Raw genomic sequence first — 20,633 nt, 5'->3', positions numbered from 1 at the left:
AGAGGAAGCAGGATCATTATGGACCAGAGCAATTTTAACATTTCTGTCATGGATCTGTTTATTCAGCAATGACTTTGTCATTACTAAATATAACAAGGTAGTACAGTATATTGGGTTTTTTTTAAGGAAAAACAAAGCTTTTTTTCAAGATTATTGTATCACAAAAAATTTTTTTCGCAATCCTTAGACAAATAAACATAACAAAACAAAACTCACTCTTTCTTTTTTTTGAGCAGTGTTATTTTAAAATTAAAATAGTGTTACTGCTGATAAAAAGTGCAGATGTTATGCTTTAATGTGTCTAAAATGGTACTAAAATTATGATTCTGTTACAAAGCATTTCAAAGTTATTTACAAATGAAACAAAGTTTTTTGTTTCAATGTTGCACTTTTAAAGTGGGAAATGTGTAAACATACATTAAATGTGTAAAAATATTAAGAAACAAAAAAAGTTCAATTATTAATGGATAATAAAATAGAAAACAAAAAAATCAGTAGGAAGAGAATAATTGAATGGATACTGAGATTAAGAGCTAATTACAATAAACTAAGGGTTTTTAAGGGGTTAAGAAACAGAATGATTTAAAAAAAAAAATTTGTTAACTTGTCTGGTTATTTTAACTGACACAATGAAGTTTGTCTGTTTGATCTGAAGATGAATGAACAGAATGATAGAATAACAATATGTAACATTGTATCTTTCTGTAGCATCTGAGCAAGTGTTATTTATAAACAATGTCAGGCTGCTTTTTTGACAGCTGAAGCTGCTGATCTTTCCCTGTGTAAACAGCAATGCATCTTTGATTAATCAGAGCCGAATAGCTGTGTACTGGGAGGATGGAGCAGGGCAGAAGGAAAGGACATGCTACACGTCTTTTGTCAGGGCGACATTCAGAACAAATGTGCTGAGAAAAAGTTGGTAGAACAAAGATGTGCATGTGCTGAGGAGATGACCTGGCATAATTGCCAGTACTGTACATGGCCATGCTCATTTGCACAGGAATGTGCCCAGCAAGGCCGCGAATCAGTGGGTACCACCGGTCCTCCTGTACGGGTCCCAGGCCATCAGGGGGCCCCAGGCAGCTGGGTAAATCAGATGTGGGCAGGGAGAGTGATCAGCATGGCAGGGGGGCAATTACTGGAACCGATCCCCTGTATGGCTCTCTGTGCAGCAACTGAAAGCTGGCTTCTTCTTCTCTCCCTCATGCCAGCTTTTAGCTGCTGCAGAGAGAGTTATACAGGGGGTTGGTTCCAGTAAGCACACTCCCTGTACACCATAAATTTCCTCCTGCTGTCCAGGCCCCCCTGTGTACCCCCCATCCCTCACAGTGCTTCCAGCTTCCCTCTTGTCTTTCCCACCAGCAGCTGCAAGCACACAATAGGATCCTTCAGAATTGAGAGTGGCGGAAGGGTCTAGTAAAACTTTCACATTTACCAGCCCTTTCCATTCCTGAATGAACACAATGAGTGATTGGTACTGATCACTTACTATGTTCCTTCATAACTTAAGCATGGTAAACTATTTGTGGGGGGGCCTGTCAGGTTGGCTGTATGGGGCCCTGTGGTTTCTAACAGCAGCCCTGGTGCCCAATTGCATTCAGATTCTGCCAACACGTGTGTTAGTGTGAGTGTGTACACTGGAGCAGTTGTTCAAGCACATCTGCTGCTGGAATTGGAACCAATATTTGATGGTGTCACACTATTGGAGTTTCATCTTTTCTGGCCAAGCTTTAGTATGGAGCAGGAAGGGGGACTGAAGTGGAGTTTAATATCAGGATACTGCAAGTGTTCCCTATATGAATAGACCCATGAAGCAAGATCCATGCAGCTTCCCGCTAGTTTAGACCACCTATAATTTTAGGTCTAACGATCTGGTAAGAGGCTGTGTGATTAGCATTGGTGGATACACTGGTCACATATCATTGGACTTGAAGGATATAATGGCCACAATTTTCTTTTCTTTGAACACATAAGTTTATGGACATTTCATTTAAGTGAACTTCATTGTTTTCACTGTTTTTCAGTTTTACAATATTTATTTGTTTGCATAATTTTGGATTGTCATCACACACTGCTGCCTGACTCCTAGTTTGACTCTGGCTTGATCTAAGGACTCTGCTTCTCTTGTCCAACCGAGTATGACTCTGGCTTGCTCCTATGACTACTCTTCTGCCCACACCATTAGATTCCTGTGTATGGCCTCGGCCCTGTTTTTGACCATGCTCCTGCCTCCCCCCTGGCTTGGCTTCCTGTGTATGATTTCAGATACCATTCTGACTATGATTCCTCAGTCTGGTCCTGCCAGCCTGACACCTCGCTTGTGGTCACTGCTTTGTTCCCGCTACACCTCCAGGAACAACAGAGTTCCTACCATTAGTCCTGACCAGACTAACTGACAGCTACCTGATAGACTCCGCTGCAAGCAACATCCAGCAGATATACCTAAACAGCTCCTATGCTTCTTTGAGCCTAGCACTCCCTATTCTCACCTCCAAGGGTGCTTGGTGCTCAGCCACAAGGACAGCCCTCTCATCAAAATGGCCGCTGACCAGGTACATGATATCCTGTGTACAATAATGATTTTATTTTGGGTGTGTGTAGCACATTCAAAGTCTGCAATTAATTAGGCCCCTTTCACACGAGCATTCCGTTTTGTTCATCAGTCCAGTCACGGTTTTTCCAAGAAAAAACAGATCAGTTCATATCAGTTTTTTATCTCTTTACATCAGTTTTTCATCAGGTCACATCAGTTTTTCATCAGTTTACATCTGTTTTTCATCTGTTTTTGTCCTTTTACATCCATTTACATCTGTTTTTCATCCATCTACATCCGTTTTGACCTTTTATATCTGTTTTGATCTGCTTACATTCGTTTTTTGTCCATTCCATTCCATTTTTTTAACGGAAGAAAAATAGGGTTTTCTTCCATTCAAAAAAATGGATTTAACAGATGCAGACATTAACGGATGTAAACAGATGATCTGTTTACATCCACTAGTCCATAGAAATACATGGGTGTCCATTTTTCATCTGTAAATGTATAGATGAAAAACAGACACATGGAACACCATGTGAAAGGAGCCTTAAAGTGTAAAAATATTTTATATAAGATGCTGTCCTTCAACAGCATTAACACTGTAGTGTTTTTTTAGTCCTCCTTGTAAGCATTGTATTACCTTTTGAACCTGTTACCTGCTTCAAAACTGTCAGCTTGAGTCAGTTTAAAGTCAGTTTAAAATGATATGTCCATCTAAAACTATCCTTGTCCACAGGGTGACAATGCTGCTTTTTAGTTTCATTATAAAATATCAGTTTGACAAACCAGGAGTACAGAGAGAAAGTGCACAGAGGCAAATCACACAGAACCCGACGTGCGGGTGTTTATTGAGATGTCTGGGTTTACAGGAGGCAATGGACACAGCATAGATCGATAGTCCACAGGACAGCAGTATGGCACAGCAGGAGTCTGGAATTCATGGAGCAGTAATATGGTACAGCAGGAATAAGAGTCCATGGGATAGCATTACAGCACAGCACAAGGAGATAGTCCACAGGGCAGCAATATTGCATGGTACAGATACCCTGCCTGACGATGCCTTTTCTAACGAAACATGTAGGGTGGGGCTATGGCTTATGATGTCATCATGCCACGCACCATGGCCATTTTGTCAGTTGGAAACAATAGCAATTTTATATGCTCAAGTCCACTATTTTTTTTGTAAGTGCATTACCGTTATTCAAAATTGGTTTACTCTAATACTATGCCATGAGAAGCCTTTGTTTTCTCTTTTATGCACCAAAATATCCTGAGTTTAACTTCTGGAGTGTGACACAAGTTGTGGAGTTGCCTTTTTGGAGGAGAAGATCTTTGGTTCCATATTCTCACTGACCTTCCTTATATGCTGTTAATGACCACAAGATCTGTGGTCATATACTCTGGTAAGAGGCGGTTAATGGTGTTGGTGGAGGATCATTTCTTTTTTTTTCCTTATTATATAGATATTTATCACTTCTGCCAAGTTACAAAGCTACATAAAAAAAATTATAGTCCTATACCCACAGTTGATCCAGAGGAAGGCAAAAAAAAAAACACCCAGCAAAGCACGATCCAGTTTGCTCCTACTCCTGGAAAAAAATTCCTTCTTGATCCCCCGAGAGGCAATCGGCTATTTCCTGGATCAAATTTACCTATAAATGTTAGTATCCAGTTATATTCTGTGTACCTAAGAAACAATCCAGGCCTTTTTTGAAGGAATCCACTGAGCTGGCCAGAACCAAGTTGGGAGGTTAATGGAGAACATAATTATAATTTATGGACTTTTTCTTTAAGGACTTTTTTAATATATGATTTTATTGTTTGTTACCATTGAGAATATAAGTGCTACAGTCATGGCCGAAATTGTTGGCACCCTTGATATTTTTCCTGAAAATCAAGTATTTCACACAAAAAAGGTATTGCATTAACACATGTTTTGCTATACACATGTTTATTCCCTTTGTATGTATTGGAACAAATATAAAACAGAGGCAGAAAAGCAAATATGACATAATGTCACACAAAACCCCAAAAATGGGCTGGACAAAAGTATTGGCACCCTTAACTTAATATTTGGTTGCACACCCTTTGGAAAACATAACTGAAATCAGTCGCTTCCTATAACCATCAATAAGCTTCTGACACCTCTCACCCGGAATTTTGGACCACTCTTCCTTTGCAAACAGCTCCAGGTCTCTCTTATTGGAAGGACACCTTTTCCCAACAGCAATTTTAAGATCTCTCCACAGGTGTTCAATGGGATTTAGATCTGGGCTCATTGCTGGCCACTTCAGAACTCTCCAGCGCTTCTTTGCCATCCATTTCTGAGTGCTTTTTGACGTATGTTTGGGGTCATTGTCCTGCTGGAAGACCCAGGATCTTGGACGCAAACCCAGCTTTCTGACACTGGGCCCTACAGTGCGACCCAAAATCCTTTGGTAATCCTCAGATTTCATGATGCCTTGCACACAGTCAAGGCACCCAGTGCCAGAGGCAGCAAAACAACCCCAAAACATCATTGAACCTCCACCATATTTTACCGTAGGTACTGTGTTTTGTTCTTTGTAGGCCTCATTCCGTTTTCGGTAAACAGTAGAATGATGTGCTTTACCGAAAAGCTCTATCTTGGTCTCATCTGTCCACAAGACGTTTTCCCAGAAGGCTTTTGGCTTACTCAAGTACATTTTGGCAAACTGTAGTCTTGCTTTTTTATGTCTCTGTGTCAGCAGTGGGGTCCTCCTGGGTCTCCTGCCATAGCGTTTCATTTCATTTAAATGTCGACGGATAGTTCGCGCTGACACTGATGCTCCCTGAGCCTGCAGGACAGCTTGAATGTCTTTGGAACATGTTTGGGGCTGCTTATCCACCATCCGGACTATTCTGCGTTGCAATCTTTCATCAATTTTCCTCATCCGTCCACGACCAGGGAGATTAGCTACAGTGCCATGGGTTGCAAACTTCTTGATAATGTTGCGCACTGTGGACAAAGGCAAATCTAGTTCTCTGGAGATGGACTTGTAACCTTGAGATTGTTGATATTTTGCCACAATTTTGGTTCTCAGGTCCTCAGACAGTTCTCGTCTCCTCTTTCTGTTGTCCATGCTTAGTGTGGCACAGACAGACACACAATGCAAAGGTTAAGTGAACGTCTCTCCTTTTTATCTGCTTTCAGGTGTGATTTCTATATTGCCCACACCTGTTACTTGCCCCAGGTGAGTTTACAGGAGCATCACATGCTTGTAACATTCTTATTTATCCGCAGTTGTGAAAGGGTGCCAATACTTTTGTCCAGCCCATTTTTGGAGGTTTGTGTGACATTATGTCGAATTTGCTTTCTTTCCTCCCTTTTTTTGTTTTGTCCCAATACACACAAAGGGAATAAACATGTGTATAGCAAAACATGTGTTAATGCAATACGTTTCGTGAGAAATACATGATTTCCTGGAGAAATATCAAGGGTGCCAACAATTTCGGCCATGACTGTATATTGTGTTTTACTATTTTATTTGTTGCCAGCAATTTTATGTTAGCTACTTTGTTTCTCTCTTTAGCAACATTTAGTGCAGGTACATTTTATGGTACAGATATACAATCCCAGGAGTAGCAGTAGGGCACAACAAAGGAGAAATGCTTATCAAAGCAGAAATATAGCACAACAAGAGGAGATGATTCATGGGACAGTAATATGGCACAGCAATGGCTAACAGTCTATGGAGTAACAACATGGCACAGCAAAGGAAAATAGTCTACAAGGCCAAATTAGGGCACAGCAAGTGGACAATACAGGAGGGTTCAGAAACTCATGTTGAGGATGCCCAACAGCTGCTGGTGAGGTTGTCTGGGATATAGAAGGGTTGTCCAGAATGCTTCATGGAGGCAAGTTCTTGGGCAGATACATGGTTCAGAAAGAGACAGAGGAGCAGAAAGTGCAGACAGAGAGGAAGCTGGACAAGAAGAGGCAGAGGGTAATACCTGGAGGCTGGACCTTAGTTCTAGGTCTTCACAGGCATAGGTAGCATACATGGGTTAGACAGTCTATCCAATACTGATCACTGCTTTAAATATGACTAAAGCTAATTTCATAACAACTCTCAGCTCTGATGAAGCAGGAACGTGTATAAGCCCCTAATGCATTTGATATTTTGTTCATCTTCTTTGACCATTAAATAGATTGATTAGTCCAGAGCTCAAAGAATTATTTGATTTATTTTGTTCTCTACATCTTTGTGTATTCCAAAAACAGTGCCACCTACTAGCTCACTGAGGTATAAACATCCTCATCCAAGGCCACAGTATATTCTGATTGCCACAGAAGTTATCTATGTCTAGAAATATATCCTTCTCTAAGTATGAGGAGATCCAATGCCACTTTGATGACTTCAACTTTGGATATAAAAAACAACATTGGAGCCCACGATCTGTACATGACAAACTGACTCTTAAAACTTAATTAACAACCCCAGAAATTAAATGTAGCACTTCTATGTAAGCTAAGAAAAAATGGAAACCGCCTCAATTTATAACTAGCTAATAGTGTAAAATGCACATGGAAAGGCTGTGCACAGAACAAACAAACAAAGCAATAGCTTTCCCAGCACACTTACCAAGTAGTCTTCAAAAAATGTCCCCATGTACCAATTTGCAGTATAAACAGAAGTCTTAGTTTCACAACATTTGCAATTATATGTGGAAGCTATATTACCCGCAAGACCCCTTTATATGTTGTGGTCTTTGAGATTCTCTAAGTTGGAACACATATAGCAATTGTAGAGAGTCAGCCTGGGGCAGGTTTAAGAGGGGGTTTATTGTAGAGGGCAGGCACTTTCCCTTTTAGGCCTGTTCATTGATCAGAGAGGCTAGTTGATGGCAGTTTTGCTGTCTGTAGTGAGGAGACCTAGATGCTGCCTGGAAGTCCCCAAAATCTGACTTTTACCAGCTGAGTGAGCTGGCCTTTAACAGAGACTTTGAAATATGTGTATGCTGTGGCTGGGACGCTGAAAGTTATTCATGTAAGACTGTGCTGTACTTATGGGAAGATTTACCTGCCATGTTTAAACTGAATCTGAAGACAAAGCCTGACACTTTTCTGCTTGGTGATAAATAAAGCTGATTTTAAGTTTATTGACCTGTCTGTCAAGAGTCTGTTTATCCCTCTGATCCCGACACAATAGGTTAAAGTGGTTGTAAAGGGTGAAGGTTTTTATCTTCATCTATTCTATGCATGAAGGTAAAAAACCTTCAGTGGGCAGTTCTCCCCTGCAGCCCCCCTAATACTTACCTGAGTTTGATCTTGATCCATCAATGTGCACAAGAGCAGCAGCTCTCTCTATGACATTAGCTAAGAACACAGCCTTTCATTGGCTGTGGAAAATGACTCCCTCTGCTGTCAATCAAAGCCATTGAGGAGGGAGCGAGGGGTGGGACTGATTCACGCTCTGTGTCCCACGAATGCCCCCAGCTTGCTTGAGGGGCACTCAGCAAGAGAGAGGGGCCATCAGGGGACCTGAGAAGAGGATAATTGGAGCTGTTCTGTGCAAAACCAATGCACAGAGCAGGCAAGTATGATGTGTTTATTATTTTAAAGAAAAACAACTGAACCTTTAGAACCACTTTAAGGGCAGGTATTCCTGGAGGAAGCCCAACATATGTATATGTTATGCACCTAAAACACACATTTTAATACAAATTGTCAGACAATAGATATTTCAGGAGTTATTAAGGACACCAACGAATATTTAGAAAGAAATGGGACTTTCAAGGTTCAAAGAGAGACATAAATTTCACAATAAATAAAAACGTTTATATTTATTGTGGAATGTATCTTTTCTGGTGCCTTGAAAGTCCCATTCCTTTCTAAATATTTTTTTGGTGGAACACTTCAAGGGATGTGGTGCCTTTTCACCTTCTATTTTATTAATGTAGTTATTAGATACAGTTTTTATTAACCATGAAGGAGCCAAAACCCTTAGTTTTGTTAGGCTATGAGGTTTGTTCAAATTAGTAGAGGGCAAGGTTATGGCAATTGGCTTATGAGCTCTTGTGCAATAACATAAAGGCATTTAATTTATAATTCATCTGTGGTCATTCAAGTTGTAACTTTGCAAAAAATACAGAATTGTGTTTAAAAAAAAGTTTACTTGCACATGATTGAATGATGGAAGTCAGCACAGCTTCATATCATTTACTTTTCAAAATGAAACTTTAAATACTTATGGGCAGCACAGTGGCTGCCACCTGGCAGTACTAGGGTCGTTGGTTGAAATCCATCCCAACCACAGCACCACCTGCCTGGAGTTTGCATGTTCTCAATGTGTCTGTGTGGGTTTCCTCTGGGTACTCCGGTTCCCTCCCACACTCCAAAAAGACATGCTTGTAGGTTAATTGGATCCTGTCTTAATTGGCCCAAGTATATGTATGCATGAATGTAGGTTAGGGACCTTAGATTGTACACCCCTTGAGGGTTAGGGACTGATGTGAATGTAGAATATATATGTTAAGCGCTGCGTAAATTGACGGCACTATATAAGTACCTGAAATAAATAAATACTTTAGTAAATCAACCCCAGAATGTCTGTTGTGTAAATTCAAAGCAGCGTACATTATCTCTTTTGAACCCTTAAAGTACAACTATGGCCTCCCATACAAAATATGGCTGCAACACTTAAAGTGGTTGTAAACCCCAGACATGAAATATGAATAAAGCATGTGTACTTGTCTCTGTGTTCCTGTGTGTTGTGTGAAGGGGAGTGTCTCTCACTGAGCTTTGCAGAGTGTAACTTCAGCACCCCACTCCGTTTCTGAAAGCTCAGACAAGCTGTATTAATTCTGTACTTTCAACTGTAGGGGAGAGAATGCTCCAGATAAACAGTTACAACTTATGTAGGAGGATTTGCTTCATCTCTGTATCTCCTCAGGCCAGTCACTTCACTGGGTATATGTGAGGGTTTACAACCACTTGCTGCCAAAATACAATAGCACAGTGGAGAGAATTCCTTTATCCACACTGTTTATGTGGATGTGAGAATATGTGTACTTATTATTTTACCAGCCCACAAGCTGATCAGAAAAAAAAAGATCCATGTATGGCCAACCCAAGAGATCTCCTTGCCCACCTAGCAACTGATTAGGATGATGGGGGAACAAGTAAATAGAAAATAGTTCTTGAACCTACTGTAAATATGTGAACCTGTTATTTTGCCCTGGATAGTAAGGTAGAGCTTCACTTTTTACTCTTGTGTTCGACTTTAATGCAACTTTATACAAGCGATGGTTCTGATTTCTATGTGTTTTTGGTTTCCAAATTCCTGAAGCAGGGAGAGCTTACAATAAGTAATTTAAACAATCTCTAATTTAGAATAGTTTCCTGCCACCTACTTTAACCACTTCGCGCCGGCGCCTCCTGGCCCTTCAAGTTTTAGAAGCCAGGAGGCGGGCGGAGTTTTAGGGTCAAGTGACCACATGATCGGAAAAGGTCTCAATGGAAAGGGGAGATTCGGACCTTTCCGTGAATCTGCACCACACGGGTTGATTAGGATGTGCAACGTGAATCTGCACCGCACAGGGTGATTAGGCTGTGCCCAGGCACATCTGGCGCACCCTGTGCACACGCCTATGGGTGCTGCATTTTATTTCAGCACACTGGACAGAATTGCATGTCACTGTACAGCAGCGCAATGCTGTACAGTGACATGAATGAAGTGTCACTTTTGTGCATTTCAAATAAACTTGTACAAAGAAAAGAAAAAAAGGAGTTGTGTAATGTGCTGAAACACGCACCACATCACCCCCTTTGGCTCACTTCAGCTGGAATAGACAGCTGCCACACACTAAACCGCTGTAGTATGGTGTGCCACAGCTTCCCGTTGCTGTGTGGGCTGGCCCTAAGACTGGAATTGTGTTACTGGCCGGATGACCAGGTGAAATAAAGACTAAAAAAAAAGGAAACTAATGCTGCCTCCATATCTAAGGATTAGGAAGCTGCAACACATTACATTGTTGTTTTTGGTTTTAATAGTGCTTTAAGTTAATTTAGACTCGCTGGCCCATATGGTTGTTACCTGCTTCCACCTTTGAACTGCCTTCCATTTTTTATCCTGCAAATGGCACCAGATGTACCAAGTGTTGGATGTGCAGCCCAAAAAACTCATAAATGGAGGATTGAATGTGAATGTATTGAGAAAGCTATAACGGACCGTGGTCCTAACTTTATTTATCAGAAAGAATAAACTTTAACTTTGACTATTAATGTAAAATTTGTGCCACTTACCGTTTTTTATTTCTGGACCATATAGTATTTTAATGAATAAGACATAAAATATCTCTTAGATTGTAAGCTCTAACGAGCAGGGGCCTCTGTTTCCTCTTGTACCAAATTGTACTGTAACTGTAATGTCTGCCTTCATTTTGTAAAGTGCTGCGCAAACGGTTGGTGCTATATAAATCCTGTATAATAATAATAATAATAATAATAAATAGTAGAATGAATTGCGACTTCATCTGTTATTTGCTTCCACTAACCTGCCCAACACTTTCCTACAGTCATACCATGACATCTAGTGGTCATTCATTAAAATTACAACTGCAACAATTCAGGCATAAATAGTAAAAATCAAGGCGACAACATGCTTTTTTAAAATAATTTATTGTCAGTAAGAAAGACCGGCTAATGGTAGTTTTCAGTAAAAACCTTTACAAGACCATTGCATCACAAATATACAGACACCATAAAAACCGTGTCGTGGTGATTTTGGTTCTAAACGGGTATGCAGTGGGTCCCCATTACACTTTCCAAGTAGGGAAAATATTCCAAAATACAGAATCTCTGGTGAAGACATCTTCAATTTGATCTAAATAGGATCAGGCTAAGCCTCAGTTATATATAGTCGTTGCTGCAGTTATACCTGGAAACTGTTCAACTTCAGAAGTCAAAAACCTCAGTGGAATATAGAGATACAGCAAAGCCCAGGTTATTGAAACAATCTACTGACTAATAAAAGGGCAAATCTTGAAATAACTAACTTATGTTCCAAAGGAAAGAAATCCACAAAATATCTACAAAAATCTAGTTGATGCTATTGAAATCAAAACTGTACATTACATTTACAAGTGGAAAAAAGTTAAAATAATATTTCGTACTTTATAAATACACATGTCATGCTACCATGATGTAGTGGTGTTTTGCTCAAAAATAAAAACATGGTTAAAAAAAATAAAATAGAAATCTATAAAGGTGAAGTGGAAGTAGCCTATCCAAATGGTTTATTTGTCTTCATTCTTGCAGATCCAGGAATTAAATACATCGTACGCACTCGTATGGTGTATTGCAACTATGCCAGATAGACATCACCAAATCAAGAAAAATTTAAAAAAAAGGAAAAAAAATAATGCTACAGAAAACAACAAAATAAAAATATAGGATATGAGTTCATTATGAAATGTTGAAGCTAACAAAGGTCCAGGCACTTTTGATGCTGTTAAACTTCGGTGTGATGCTGGGAATCCAGGGAAGGAATTGTCACGTCTTCGAAGTGGCCATCATCGCCGCTCTCATAGTCACTAATCATGGCCTCTGATTCCATTTCACAGCACGCAGATACGTCAGTGCATGAAGCTGCAGAGGTGTATCCAGACATGGACATGTTGTCCACCATGGGGACTTGGAAGTCTCTCTTGTACCCTATTATGTAGGACGTAGCATAAGGCTCTCTGTAACTATTGCTATCTCCACTGGTGGTGTTTTGAGGTTCTGACATACTCGCTGGATATTGGTGATGTGGAAGGTACTTATTCAGGTTGAATCTCTGATTACTTTTTGTTGAGGAGCCCAAGCTTCCTACAGTAGACATTTCTCTGAGCGGCTGCATGGAATCTGCCTGTTCACTATACTCAGGAGGCAGTGGAGGAAGTTCATCCGGCAAAGGAAAGTCTTCCGGTGGAGGTGGAAAGTCATTCTCTATGTCATAGCCTCCAGGATAATAATCTGTGTCAATAACATTAGGGTCCGTGTAATGAGGAGCAGGTTCTTCAACAACTTCGTAATGAGGGTATTCCTGAATATCCGGCAGTTGGACACTAGGCATCCAGTCTGAAGTATCCCAGTGGTAGCCTTTTCAAGAACAAGCAAATAAAAGGCAAAAAGGTGTTAAATTACATAAAATCTAATTAGAAAAAAAAAACTTAACTGTGCAATTTACAGTGCAGAACTTTCAAGTTAATGTGCACACTCAGTTATTGCTCTGAGACACTTCATGCAAAGCTTTATTACAAAGCCAATAAAATGACCCTTAGACATGATAGTAGTATTATGCCTTTAAAATATTGGTGGCTGACTAGGAGATGGCTTGCTAAAATGGCATCAACCTCTTATAGTCCTGTCTATATCATAGTTTTCACTAAAGCAAAAATCAGTAGAAGCTCATGTCTGATTATCACACAATACCAGTACTTGGGTGGTAACAGAGCTCTGCCTAAGAGTGCTACACCAAAAATAAAAACTGAGGTCAGTATATTGTGATCACAATGATTGAGATTGCAGAGACATGGACAGAATTTAGGTCTAACCTGGGACAGATGAGGAGTTGTACAAGTGGCTAAATAATGGTGTCTGGAATTTTGCAACTAGAATTCTGAGGGGCATGGACATGTGAATGAAGAACCAGTCCCAATGCATACAGTGGGTATAGAAAAGAATCTTTAAATAATCACACTGTTGCTTTGCAGCCTGAAATGAAGACAGACACAGTTTTTGTTTAATCCAGCAGTATTTACTCTGTGCAACTTATAACATCCAAGTGAAAGACATGCCCTTCACTTCAGAATGCAAAGCAACAAAATGTGATTATATAAGGGGGGGGGGGTTGATTCTTTTCTAAACCAACTGAATAGTAACCAAAACACAGTAAAAGTTTATCATTTTGCAGTTTGCGTCAGTTCTAAATACAAGTTCTGGACCCAAGAAACCCATAAAACAAAACCCCTCCTGATTCAGAGGAAGAATAGAAAGCAGTTTAATATTCTGGAGGTAATCTATCCAATAGCCACCAATACTCATCCACTGATATCCAATAGTAAATCCGAGAAGATGTTTGGTGTGATTTTGTGGATGTACTATTTATCAAGCTTATGGTATTTGACCAGTCCTGACCTCCTCTATACCCAAAACCAAATTCCCTTTCAAAGAAGAAGGTCGCCTCTTTCACTTTCCAACTTGCTCACCCCAGGAACGTTTGCGGACTGTAATACTGTATATGTTCCATTGGATATAATATGTGTATATTGTATGTGGAATATAAAGTAGGTAATGACTGCACTTAATGGGGCTTACAACAGGAGGAATTTTCCAACATAGTTTAATCATTGTCAATGTTTCAGTAGGGCATAGCGCAGCTTTCTCAGAAAGGCGGGCATTGCACTGCTGGAATGTTGACATTGATTAAAATACATTGGAAAATTCCTCCTGCTGTAAGCCCCGTTAAGTGCACTCACTGATTGCTTCATATTCTTCATACTTTTTTCATGGATTGCACTGGGGCCAAAATTCCTCCAAGCCTGTGTGGTGGCCCTCCCCTACACTACCTATATATTGTAACTGCATAGAATATGTCTGGACATACTAATAGTACATTTAACATTACATTCGATTCCCTAGGTGTGCCCTAGTTTCTAGTAAGCCTGCAGGCACATCACTCTAAAGCCATTTAATCATTGGGTCAAAACAAATATCAATAAAATAAATACACAAGACGTTTAAAAATTAGGCAACACAATGTGCAGTAAACAAAGAACCACAAATACAAAAACTGCAAGTGAAGGTTAAAAAAATGCAAAAACAAAAATTGCAGAAAAAGCAGCATTATTAGTATCAAATACACAACATGCAGAAGTCACCTCTTGAATTCCTGACTTCAGGAACTGCAAATGACTCTTTGAAGGCAAAATTTAAAAAACGAAAAAGATTAAATTAGAAGTAATTACACAGAAATAAAATACACAAATACCTTACAAATACACAAGAGCCCGAATATGGTTATACAATTTACTAAAAAAAAAAAAAAATAGAATTTCACATTCAAGGCAATTAGAAAAAGTGAGTCTATTATACGGTTTACCACAATTCTGTGCTGAAGATGATTAACTTCACTTGCCTTTCATTGCAATAAAGATTTACTGTTAAATAAAGCTGCTATAATCTATACCACAAAACAAGACTATAAAAGGAACCTATGGTAAACATAATAACTTTAAGAGTTAAAGTGGTAGAAAATGCTTTTGTTTATCTTTTATCTACAGGTAAACCTATAATAAGGCTTACTTGTAGGCACTGTTGCACCGTGCCTACTTGTAAAGCCACAGGTGACGTCACCGGCGCACACATTCTGAAGGAACAGCTTACCCATGCCATTTCTTCAGAGCCTTGTGCCGTAAACAGTAGCTCCTACGCGCATGCGTGGGAGTGATGTCATTGCAGCTCATCCATTCAAAGAACCAGAGCCGGCAAAACTGGAAGGAAGACTGGATAAAGATGGAAGCCCTGTCAATGGTGACAGAGTGCCACTGGAGGGATTCGGTTTAAGGTACGTTTCACAGCACATTATAACATTGCTTTGCAGGAGGAAAAGTTTCTTTTTTATCTTTCCTCGAGTTTACTACTGCTTTATAAGTGTCTAATGTGCTGCTGCACCATCAGCTTGGAAGAATCCTTGTTTGTAGTGTACAAATCCAGCTGACATCTCTAACAGGTCTATATACACTCACCAGCCACTTTATTAGGTACATCTGTTCAATTGCTTGGTAACACAAATCGCTACTCAGCCAATCACACAGCAGAAACTCAATGCACTTAGGCATCTAAACGTGGTGAAGATGACTGGCTGAAGTTCAAACTGAGAATCATAATGGGGAAGAAAGGGGATTTAAGTGACTTTGAACATGGCATGGTTGTTGGTGCCAGTCGGACTGCTCTGAGTATTTTAAAAACTGCTGATCTGTTGGAATTTTCATGTGCAAGCATCTCTAAGATTTACAGAGAATGGTCCGAAAAAGAGAAACTATCCAGTGAGCGGCAGTTGTGTGGACAAAAATGCCTTGTTGATGTCAGAGGAGAATGGGCAGACTGGTTCGAGATGATAGAAAGACAACAGTAACTCACGTCAATATGGACAAAAATCTCTGAGGAATGTGCCCAACACCTCGTTGAATCTATGCCATGAAGAATTAAGGCAGTTCTGAAGGCAAAAGGGGGGTCAAACCCGGTACCTAATAAAATGGCCAGTGATTGTGTGTATATATATATATATATATATATATATATATATATATATATATTTAAGAGATAGCACTATCCACTCTCCATTATGCCCCTTTGCTTGGCCATGCACACTGTGGCCTGTATTTTACGGCCTACTCTTAAAATGCAGACCACAGTGCCATGGCATTCTCTCTGCCTAATGCATTAGTGGGAGCTTCACAATTGGAGATGAGCTGGTCATGTGACCTAACAATATACGTGACTAGGCTCTCCTCCCACCTCTGTTTTCTTACTACACTCATTTATTTGTATTGCACTTGGCCAGCTTTGGACTTCAGAAGCCAGCTGAGCACAAAGCACATTTGTTAGGAGGACTTCTGTGCTTTATAAATGTGTGTTTGCTTTTTTTTTTTTAACAGCAGTAACACTATGGTCATGAGGCAAGACAGGCGCACTTGTATATTGCTCAGAAGGGTCCTTCTGGACAGAATGTATATACAGAACCATCTATATCTATGACTGATTATACACCTGTCTAGAGGGTCTATCTATGTAAACTAATTCTGCACTCTATTGATAATTATGTGAGTTTTGCAAGGATTTATAAATAAGAAATGTCTAAAATGCTCACATTTTCAAAAGCCTATGCCTACTGGATCAGCCAATCTGCATTAGGATCCCTTTGCTTGGTAGAGAATATCTGGCCCTGGTCTAAGATAATAAGGCTAACATTTTCACCAATATGGGTAAGCATTTCAAACCTTCTATTACCCTTTACATTTAATTATATTTCATTCTTATCTCTTTACTATATGATTTACCAACCAGGTGAGACAGAAACCTGAAAATAGGTCAATGATCTCCATGCAATTGTCAACAATGAATATCAGCCAAATGTGCTAGAAAAGAGTATCTGAAAGTATTAGAAAAAGTCATTTTGATCCAGTAAATTACTTTATTTTGACTTTTGACCAGAAATGTATCTGAAGGCCTTGCCTATTAAATACAAAACATCTGCATAGTGATCAATGATCTCTATTCAACACTCAATTTCACATCTTTTTCTGAACCAAAAACATAATTGAAAATAAAATGGCAATGCTTGTATAACTAACAACATCTTGTTATATATATATAAAAAAAACATATAGTATGCATTATTCCAGAACAAACACAACACCACAAGATGTCAAAATTGTTTAGGAAATCACATTGATGACTACCTCTCACTGCATCATGTGCCAGAAAAAGTTACATAAACTTATGTCCAGGAGTTTAATTCTGTAGCAGTGGTGTTTTCAGTGTGTTTACTGACAGTTCACAATTTCCCTCAATTTATTTTATTAACTAAATCTAAATGTATCTGTGTGTCTGTTGCTCAAATCCTGGAGTATAATGTATGTTGTGCTAGAGTTTTAAATTGTCCTATAATGCAAATTGAGTGGCAATGCAATGAAAAGATGTCACCCCCTTTGTGGATTCCCCTACATCATTCGCTATGACAAGCAGATGCAATGAAAGTCCATTCATGTGAATATCTACCAATATACAGTATGTAGTCTAATAAAGCACTTAGATCAAACTGAGGGCAGACAGGGACTAGAAAACAATACATGATGCAGGTATAACAGAAGGTTATCATATGAAGAAACAGGTATCATTTTCCAGACATGCACACTTATATGATTAATAAGCCGAGAATGTAAGCACAGCAATTACATCACATACATACATACATATATACCTTCTTTTTCCACCGAGTCAACAACAGCATTGACAAGGTGTATTACTGTCACAATGGAAGCTTGTAAAAGGTAAGAGAAAAACACATTAAAACAAGCCTAGAGCATGACATCTACACACACTCCACACTCTTGGGAAAATGAAATGTGCCCCACATAAGTATATTAATTATAATTAATATAGTTAATTATAATTAATAATATTGATATTAAACATACTGTACCTATAAACCAAAATATAAGGTTTGGATGATCATGAACATATCATAAAATATCCTGCTGATCATAACTAAGGTAACTATAATGGTTTCAGGCTCGTTTTATTTTTTACATTTTTAACTAATAATCAATCTAATTTTTTAATTTATATAAAATCTTTGTTATGCAAACATGTAATACACTGAAGCTTTGCACAGCATTTAGGGGTTTCTTTTTCTTTTTTTCTTTCCTATTTCTAATTTAGGGCCTAATCAAATCTTTTCATGTCTTAGGGCTTGGTATATGGGTGAAAGGGAAACTAGCATTCTACCCATCTACTGAAAATGTAAACTATTGCATAAAATATTTAATATAACTAACTAAAAAAGGAAATAGCCTATTTTATTCTTAAACATAACAAAATATTAAAAAAAAACACATTATATACCCTCTAATGAACTCAAAGTGACCATATCAAATCTTAAAGAAGAACTATCATTCATTTTTTCTTTATTATTTATTTAACTCCCCAGGGGACCAAGTGATTCTGATCAGTGGCTCTGTTGTCCCCAAAACATAAGTCTATATGCTGGCTGTAGCTACACCCTATTCGTAAGCCCAAATTATAGGTGTTCCTGTAAGTGGAGGTACAGCCAGCACAATGCCCCACTCCTTCTCTAAGCTGAGAGAAATGTCACTATTGGGAAAGAAGAATAAGTGCTGCTTGTTCGTTCATAATAGTAAAAGATTACTCGGAACTTTAGCTCTGTGTAAAGTATCTGCCCTGTGTGTATAAGCAGCTGCAGATACATTACACAGAGCTACAACTCTGAATGCTCTTTTACTATTATGAATGAACAAGCAGAGCTGATTGTTCATTCACAATAGTGTCAGATCACTCAAAGCTGTGGCTCTCTGTGTTTCTATCAGGGTTACTTGCACATATACACAAAGTGGCTGATGGATCCCAGAATGTTGCAGTGCTGTGTGAGCTTTCACTATTTACAAATGAACAATCAGCTGCAGGCAGTAATCGCATGGATTGACTTGGTCCTCTATGGAGTTGACAAAAATAAAAAAATATATAACAATAGGTCTTCTTTAATGATAATAATAACAATTAGTAATTTCCAAAAACAAATTCCTGTAACAGAAGAGCATTTACGCTTGCCTTTCCAGAGACCCCTGTCTCCTACCTCCCACTACCTTTCCAGTGCTACAGCCTTCATCAGCATCTTTGGCATTCAACCCTTTTGGAATTGTCTGGTATCTATTTCCCCCCAACACAAACCATGGTTGCTTCCCATGAACTACAGGACTCAGCAGTGACATACAGGTTAGCAGAAGGGATCACACAGCATGCAGCAGGGGACACAGAAACCAGAAATTCCTGGAAGCATCAAGTGCCAAAGACACTGACAGAAGCCGCAGCACTGGAATTGAAGGAAGGTAGCTGTAATGGGTGAGGAATATACAACCTCTCCTATTATAGGGATTTGCCATTAGGAATTTTTTAAAGACTCGACAGGGTCACTTTAACACTGCGGTAGAACTGATGACCTTAATAAACTCAGCATATTAAAATCACTACATAAAAATTAAAACTCTGCTTTGAGGGGCAATCTTTACTCTTTCTTACAGATTCTGCCCCACTGCCACTGCCATATAACAGGCAAATCTGCTGGTATAAATGTCATTCAGTGGTGTGCCTCTCTACCATTTTAAACAGGCAGAAGAGTGGGACATGGAAGAGCACTGAGAGATGTTGAAAATAGTGCATGTGAACATTGAAATTCAAGTAAAACCACACAAATGGACGATTTTATTAAAATTGAAAGAAATAGTGTCCATAATGCTAATTGTTCATAAGATTGTTTAAAGGGTAACCATACTTTCAGAGAAAAAATAGCAAATGAAAAAAATGTCACATAAAATTGCTACACACACCATATTATAACAGAATGTTAATAAAAATTACTTTTCCTTTTCAATCTGCGGCCGCTGTCATTTTCTGTAAAATTCAATGCAATATGGCTACCTGAAAAAGTCCTGTACACAGTTGGTATACAGAATGCCCCTAGAAAGTTAATTTTCCTGTGATTGGCTCACTGATTTTCCCAGAAGGCTACACTAAGTCAGATTTTAAGCATTTTCTGCAGCAAAAAAATTATTGTGATACAAGATACTCCCAAAGGGTTAATCACTTTGATTTAATGATGCAGACACTGAAACTTCCCTCATTAAAACACTACAATAGCAGCAACTGATTGTTAATGAAAAAGTCACTCCTATTCAAATTCACCCTGCACATTGACATAATCAAACAGCTTTTTCTTCAGATCAGAAACAGGTAGGAATCTGCAGCAAAGTTTGTTGAAATCCTTGCAATGTATATTGATCACCCAGAGGGGAATGCTTTTTTTTCTCAATAAAAGTGGAGTTACTCTTTAAATTTTCCTCTTTTCGGCAGAATAAATCTTACAGCAATTTTACGGGTTGCTGTGAGCAGCACAGACTGTTATTTCTTTCAGCTTTTTAATAAAGAAAGTCCCATGGCCATTAAACCTTTTACCACTTCTATTAAAAACAGCAAATTCAAACAGCAAAGGCAGTTATTTATGACAATGTCTTACTTAAGAAGTGTCTGCATTGTCTGCCAGCAACCAAACATTCTCTAACTTGCCAGAAAGCCTTTGATTCTCTTTGGTTACTGTATTACAATACAAACAGCCATTTATGTGTACACCAATTGAAGTCCAGTGTTACTTTCACACACATGCTAGGTAAAACTGATCCAATACAGCTGGCTGGGTCATGTCATACAAGGAAGAGAATGACATAGGGATTAAACATTTCATTTCTGCTGGTGTTACTAATGCAATCTGATATAATAAATGTGTGAACAAGCATG

General features: G+C 38.9%; 1 protein-coding gene across 8 annotated transcripts in view; it reads right to left on the bottom strand.

The window, feature by feature from the left end:
* Window positions 1–11,158: 11,158 nt before the first annotated feature.
* FAT1 (FAT atypical cadherin 1) overlaps window positions 11,159–20,633 on the bottom strand; it is a 361,321-nt gene continuing 351,846 nt past the window's right edge. For 3 of the 8 annotated variants that reach the window (XM_089669573.1, XM_089669572.1, XM_089669575.1), the window contains 3 exons: window positions 17,527–17,586; window positions 14,423–14,458; window positions 11,159–12,641 (listed from right to left, as the gene is read on the bottom strand). In XM_089669573.1, coding sequence (XP_089525699.1) covers window positions 12,010–12,641; window positions 14,423–14,458; window positions 17,527–17,586 — 728 coding nt within the window. In that variant the 3' untranslated portion in view covers window positions 11,159–12,009. The remainder of the gene's footprint in view (window positions 12,642–14,422; window positions 14,459–17,526; window positions 17,587–20,633) is intronic. The other 5 variants (XM_089669574.1, XM_089669577.1, XM_089669576.1 and 2 more) reach the window with 3 other exon arrangements.

Source organism: Staurois parvus, unplaced genomic scaffold (assembly GCF_062004578.1).
Source record: "Staurois parvus isolate SC_StPar_1 unplaced genomic scaffold, SC_StPar_1.0 ptg000080l, whole genome shotgun sequence".
Lineage (NCBI taxonomy): Eukaryota > Metazoa > Chordata > Amphibia > Anura > Ranidae > Staurois > Staurois parvus.
The sequence above is the reverse complement of the archived record's forward strand: the minus strand, read 5'-3'. Positions and strand labels throughout refer to the sequence as shown.